General features: G+C 39.2%; 1 protein-coding gene across 1 annotated transcript in view; it reads left to right on the top strand.

The window, feature by feature from the left end:
• The first annotated feature begins 1,061 nt into the window (after positions 1 to 1,061).
• LOC130844321 (spermatogenesis-associated protein 31D4-like) overlaps positions 1,062 to 7,325 on the top strand; it is a 57,839-nt gene continuing 51,575 nt past the window's right edge. The window contains exon 1 of the mRNA XM_057720623.1: positions 1,062 to 1,282. Within this exon, the coding sequence (XP_057576606.1) occupies positions 1,062 to 1,282 (221 nt within the window). The remainder of the gene's footprint in view (positions 1,283 to 7,325) is intronic.

Below are 7,325 nucleotides of genomic sequence, written 5' to 3'. Positions count from 1 at the left end.
CCACTTGTACTTCATCTGACAATCTTCTGTCTTCGTTTCCTCCTTCTCCAAGGAAAACTTCATGGTCCATCACTTAACCCCACACCTAAATAGCTCTGAAGAGCCTTCCTTCCCCATTCTCCTTTCATATGTCCTGCCTGGCAAAATCTAACTCTACCTTTTCTAGACCTGCCTTCTAATAAAGGACTGATTCCTCTTGGATAAAATCACACAGCTAAGTATGTTGGTAACAGCATAAATTTATGTTCTACAACTAGCGATCAGCTCCAACACTGCCTGAAAATAACCCATTCATTCTTGCCGTGTTTACTATGTTCTCTTAGGACACACCCGTGAAGGAAAGTTCCCTGTCTTGGTGGAGCTCATATGTTTTTTTCTTAGTCAATTCTCTTGCCTAAGTACTCAAAACTATTGCACTTTCCTACAACTTCTCCACACTCCTCACTCACTGGGCATATGTGCTGGACCACCACAAGCGAATGAGAAGTCAGGAAATGGGAACTTTTCATCGTTAAAAACTTCAAACCAACAACCACAACAAAACCAAACCATGAACCCTCATCCCTTCTTTCCTCTTTCCCTCCTGTTATACTGAAAGGTTTCCCTCAGATGCTCTCCTTGATCCTCCCATGCTGGGATCTGTCCTTGTTTTCCAACTCCCAACACTTTCACATGGTGTGGAACACGTCTGGCGTAATGATCTACTTTCCTGGAGGACAGAGAGCACGTTTACCTCATCACCGCGGGGCGTACCTAGCGGAGCTCAGAACCCCCTGGAGAAAAGCAAAAGGGAAGGATCTCCTCCCGGAGGCCCGGCCCAGTGTGCTCTGGGGGCGGGGTCACGCTCAGGGCCGGGGCCGGAGAGGCTGTGGCAGTTGGCTTCCTAATGGCGACCGCGCACCCAGCTGTTGGGCAAGACGTCCTACCTCAGGCTGCTGGTTCCTGTTTCCATCGCTTCTGAGAGACAAAAGTTGAGATTTAAATTCAGAGACAGGTTCTGACCGAGGTGTCTGGACGCCTGAGTGCCCTTCCCCCCTGCCCTGTCTGAAGACTCAACCGCCATGTCCCTCCGAGCCGGCGGGCCTCGAGGCTTCTCCGTCCCAGAATCCCCAAGCAACGCTGCTGCCTCGGAAGCCCTGGGGGTGGAGGTGGGGCTGCTCCTGCCGCCTTGGCCTGGCGGACACTCAAGGGAACTCCACGGCGGGGATCTTAGTAACAAATACAGACCAGCATTGACGACTGTGAAGTCCGCACCTTGCTCTGGCTGCCTGGCCTTGCACAGGTGACCTAAGTCTCAGGTCTCATCCGCGAGGTGCGGAGATACTAGTATGAGCTAATGAGGTTGGCCTTGAGATCTGGAATGGACACGTGAAGAGCTTTGGACAGTGTTAAGGGCTGATGTTAAGGAATGGGCTGGGGGCCCTGATGCCGTTACCGTGTGAGCCTTGTCAGCCCTCAGAGAGCCCCCGTGCCGTGGAAGTGCCTGCGTAGGTCAGAAGGATGGCGAGACGTCAAGGTGCCCGTCTAGACACTAAATTAAGAAGTCATCTCTGATTCTCTGCAGGACCAGTGAGTATAAGAAGGATGCACACAGTTCTCTGGTGGTGGTTTCCGGGGAGCCAAACGTGCTTTAATTCCCCCGGGATCCATCAGTGAGGAGTAGTTTGTGGGAACCCCAGGTAAAGGCCTATCAAGGCATTAGTGTTAGTGGACAGAGAGGATAGAGGCAGAACCTTTTGTCACACTCTGCAAGATCCAGGACGGAAGGACAGTAGGCTCTCCCACAGAAAGGTGAGGCTTTTTACAGGGCAGAAAATCTCAGGTAAATGTCTTCAATTGCAGGTACTGATACACTCATGGATTATTGAGGGACTGCTATGTATCCAGGTTCTGTGTTAATTCGCAACTGTAGCCATGTTTCTCTTAATAAGAGGGAAGAGAATCCTTTTTTTGTGACTGTGTTCCCCATGAGAAAGTATTATTTAGCGAATTCGAAAGATATGGAAAAGTAGAAGGAAGAATCTCACAGATTCCCGCCTTCAAAATACTTACTGTTAACTTTTTGATGCGTTTCTTTTCAGGTTTTGCTATGCCTAATTTGACGTTGCTTAAATAACATGAGCTTTAAAAGAAAAACACCCACTATCATAAACATTTTAATGTTATAAACTTGCAGAAGTAACATTTTTAGTGATGACATCCTAAGTACTACAGAATTAAACTCTACTTTTGATTGACATATGGATAGTTTATAATTTTTTAAAATTTTAATATTTTGCCCTCCATGTTTGGTCATAATTGTAATTGTTTATAAACTGTCCTATTGCAAAGAGCATAAAGCTTTTCCTAGAAGTCTGGTTAACCCAGGGCTGAATGCTTTTTTCTTTCTCCAGCCTTTCAATGAGTAATCCACTTAATATGGTTAGCTATTTCAGTGCTAATGTTAAGCCAGTGAAAACAACTGCTTGCTAAACATCCTCAATGTAAAATCTTCTAAACTTCACCCATTGTCTTCCTTTGTTCCTAATCTTTGTTCCGTCCCTCTTATCTTCCCAATATCGATTAGTAGCATCTGGACACCCAAACAAGACACACAAAAACCATTCTATACTCCTCCCTCTTCATTTTCCCTCTCACTCGTCAGCTACTACGTGGATGAATGGATAAAATACACTGGGCAGAGAAATCCTAGAGTTCTCAGAGTGAACACATCCCCTCCAAATAGATTATAAGATCCTTCAGGTCATGAGCTGCATTTTTGCAATTAATTTTAAAATATCTCATTCCAAAACAAAAATATTTCATTCCATGTCAAAATTTCAATTTATTTATTTACTTTCTTTTCTGCCTTAATTTTAAACACTTTTTATTTTTAAAATTAAAAAATTTAATATAATTTTTAAAGGTTACTTTCCATTTACAGTTATTACAAAATATTGGATGTGTTCCCCTTGTTCTACAGTACATCCTTGAGCCTATCTTACACCCAATAGTTTGTACCTCCCACTTCCCAACTCCTATATCGCCCCTCCACCTGCTCCCCACTGGTAACCGCTACTTTGTTCTATATATTTGTGAGTCTGCTTCTTTTTTGTATTCACTACTTTGTTGTATTTTTTATATTCCACATATAAGTAATATCATACAGTATTTGTCTTTCTCTTGTCTGACTTGTTTCACTGAGCATAATGCCTTCCGAGACAATCCACACTGCTGCAAATGGCAAAATTTCATGGTTTTTTTTTTTTATGGCTGAGTAGTGTTCATATAGATATATATATGTATGTATGTATACATATGCAGTATTCCTATACGTGTATATGTGTGTGTGTGTGTGTATGTATACCACATTTTCCTTATCTATTCACCAGTGGATGGACACTTAGGTTGCTTCCATATCTTGGCAATTGTAAATAATGCTGCTGTGAACATTGGAATGCGTGTATCTTTTCAAATTGGTGGTTTTTTTTGGTTTTATTTTTGTTTGTGTTTTGTTTTGGCTATATATCCAGGAGTGGAATTGCTGGGTCATGTGGTAGTTCTAGTTTTAGTTTTTTGAGAAACCCCATGCTGTTTTCCATAGTGGCTGCACTAATTTACATTCCCACCAACAGTGTAAAAGGGTTCCCTTTTCTTCACATCCTCCCCAACATTTGTTATTGTGTTCTTTTTGATGATAGCTGTTCTGACAGGTATGAGGTGATATGTCATTGCGGTTTTGATTTACATTGCTCTGATGATTAGCGATGTTGAGCATCTTTTCATGTGCCTGTTGGCCAGCTTTGGAAAACTGTCTGTTCAGTTCTGCCTATTTTTTAATTGGGTTGTCTGTTCTTTTGATGTTGAGTTGTACGGCCTGTTTATACGTGTTGGCTATTAATCCCTTATTGGTCATATCATTTGCAAACATATTCTCCCATTCAGTAGGTTGTCCTTTTGTTTTGTTTATGGTTTATTTTGCTGTGCAAAAGCTTTTGGGTTTATTTAGGTCCTATTTGTTTATTTTTGCTTTTATTTCCTTTACTTTAGGAGCTAGATCCAAAAAAATCTTGCTAAGATTTATGTCAAAGAGTGTTCTATGTTTTCCTCTAGGAGTTTTATCATATCCTGCCTTACATTTAGGTCTTTAATCCATTTTGAGTTTGTTTTTGCATATGATGTTAGAGAATGTTCTGATTTTGTTCTATTACATGTAGCTGTCCAGTTTTCCCAGCACCACTTACTAAAGAGACTGTCTTTTCTTTGTTGTATATTCTTGCCTCCTTTGTTGTAGATTAACCGACCATAAATGCATGGGTTTATTTCTGGGCTCTCTATCCTGTTCCATTGCTCTATGTGTCTGTTTTTGTGGCAGTCCCATAGTGTATTGATTGCTGTAGCTTTATAGTATAGCCTGAAGTCAGAGAGCATGATTCCTCCAGTTGTGTTATTCTTTCTCAAGATCATTTTGGCTATTCGGGGACTTCTGTGTTTTTATACAAATTAAAAAATTTTTTGTTCTAGTTCTGTGGAAAATGGCATTGTTGTTTTGATAGCGATTGCATTCAATTTGTAGATTGCCTTGGATAGTTAGGTCATTTTAATAATATTGATTCCTCCAATCTAAGAACACAGTATATTGTTCCATCTCTTTCTGTCATCTTCAGTTTCTTTCATCAGTGTCTTATAGTTTTTGGAGTACAGGTATTTTGCCTCCTTAAGTAGGTTTATCCTGGCATTTTATTCTTTTTGATGTGATGGTAAATGAGATTGTTTTCTTAATTTTTCTTTCTGACACTTTGTTGTTAGTGTATAGAAATACAACAGATTTCTGTATATTAATTTTGTGTCCTGCAACTTTACTGAATTCATTGATGAGCTCTAGTAGTTTTCTGGTGGCATCTTTAGGATTTTCTATGTATGGTATCATGTCATCTGCAGTGACAGTTTTAATTCTTCCTTTCCAGTTTGGATTCCTTTCATTTGTTTTTCTCCTCTGATTGCTGTGGCTAGAAATTCCAAAACTATATTAAATAAAAATGGTGAGAGTGGACAGCCTTGTCTCGTTCCTGATCTTAAAGGAAATGTGTTCAGCTTTTCACCATTGAGTATGATGTTAGCTGTGGTTTTGTCATATATGGCTTTGTTATCTTGAGATATGTCCCTCTATGCCCACTTTCTGGAGAGGGTTTTTTTTTTTTTTTTTGTCATAAGTGGATGTTGAATTTTATCAAAAGCTTTTTCTGTATCTATTGAGATGATCATGTGGTTTTTGTTCTTCAATTTGTTAATGTGGTATATCACACTGATTGATTTGTGGATATTTGAAAACCCTTATATCCCTGGGATAAATGCCACTTGATTGTGGTGTGTGATCCTTTTAATGTATGGTTGGATTTGGATTGCTAGTGTCTTGTTGAGGATTTTTGCATCTATGTTCATCAGTGATATTGGCCTGTAATTTTATTTTTTTGTGTGGTATCTTTGTCTGGTTTTGGTATTAGAGTGATGGTGGCCTCATATAGAATGAGTTTGGGAGTGTTCCTTCCTCTGAAATTTTTTGGAATAGTTTCAGAAGGATAGGTGTTTACTCTTCTCGAAATGTTTGGTAGAATTTGCCTGTAAAACCATCTGGTCCTGGACTTTTGTTTGTTGGGAGTTTTCAAATTACTGATTCAATTTCATTACTGGTAATTACTCTGTGCATATTTTCTGTTTCTTTCTGGTTCAGTCTTGGGAGATTGTACCTTTCTAAGAATTTGTCCATTTCTTCTAAGTTGTCCACTTTATTGGCATATAGTTGCTTGTAGTAGTCTTTTATGATTCTTTGTATTTCTGTGGTGTTGGTTGTAACTTCTTTTTCATTTCTGATTTTGTTGATCTGGGCTCTATCCCTTTTTTCCTTGATGAGTCTGGCTAGAGGTTTATTGATTTTGTCTTTTCAGAGAATGAGCTTTTAGTTTCATTGATCTTTTCTGTTGTTTACTTTGTCTCAATTTCATTTATTTCTACACGAATCTTTATGATTTCTTTCCTTCTACTAACTTTGGGTTTTGTTTGTTCTTCCTTCTCTAACTGATTTAGGTGTAAGGTTAGGTTGTTTATTTGAGATTTTTTTCTTGTTTCCTGAAGTAAGCTTTTATTGCTATAAACTTCCCTCTTAGAACTGCTTTTGCTGTGTCTCATAGGTTTTGGATCATTGTGTTTTCATTTTCATTTGTTTCTAGGTATTTTTTGATTTCCTCTTTGATTTCTTCAGTGATCCATTGGTTGTTTAGTACCATATCATTTAGCCTCCACATGTTTGTTTTTTGCAGTTTTCTTCTTGTAGCTGATTTCTAATCTCATAGTGTTGTGGTTGGAAACTATGCTTGATGTGATTTCAGTTTTCTTAAATTTACCAAGGCTTGTTTTGTGGCCCAGCCTGTGATCTGTCCTGGAGAATGTGCCATGTGCACTTGAAAAGAAAGTGTATTCTGCTACTTTCGGGATGGGATGCAATACGAATATCAATTAAGTCCATTTGGTGTAATGTGTCATTAAAGGCCTGTGCTTCCTTATTGATTTTTACATCTGGATGATCTCTCCATTGATGTAAGTGTTAAAGTCCCCCACTGTTATTGTGTTACTGTCAATTTCTCCTTTTATGTCTGCTAACATTTGTTGTATATATTGAGGTGCTCATATGTTGTTTGCATATATATTTACAATTGATATATCTTTGTCTTGAATTGGTCTCTTGATCATTATGTAGTGTCCTCTCTTATCTCTTGTGGCAGTCTTTATCTTAAAGTCTGTTTTGTCTGATATAAGTATTGCTGCTCCAGCTTTCTTTTGATTTCCATTTGCATGGAACACTGTTTTCCGTCCCCTCACTTTCAGTGTGTATGTGTCTCTAGATCTGAAATGAGCCTCTTGTAGACAACATACATATTGGTCTTGTTGGTCAGAAAGAGAAAGACTTTGAGTGTTGCATGGTTGGAATGTGGGAACCAACCGGAGGGGTAGGTGGGGAAAGAATGAGTTGAATAAACCTTGTGTCATTTCATCAGTGAGACAAAACAAAGATGTGGAAAAATTAGGTGCCCCACTCTAAGTTCACAAAGAGAAGAATGCAGAGAGCAATGGGAAAGTAATGCAAAGGGAAAAAATGATCCTTTGAAATGCTAAGAATGACAAAGCTTTCTATATTCCTAGGAGTACAGATAATTTTATCATGATTTTAATCTGCAGATATCAGAAAATATACCATTTAGGGCCTGTCTGACAAAAGATGTTAAAAGAGATGGTACCTTAATAGTCTGTGCTGCCAGGTCAGCGTGGGTGAAGTGGGCCTTCGGCTTGTA

The sequence above is a fragment of the Hippopotamus amphibius genome, chromosome 2, assembly GCF_030028045.1.
Source record: "Hippopotamus amphibius kiboko isolate mHipAmp2 chromosome 2, mHipAmp2.hap2, whole genome shotgun sequence".
NCBI lineage: Eukaryota > Metazoa > Chordata > Mammalia > Artiodactyla > Hippopotamidae > Hippopotamus > Hippopotamus amphibius.
The sequence above is the reverse complement of the archived record's forward strand: the minus strand, read 5'-3'. Positions and strand labels throughout refer to the sequence as shown.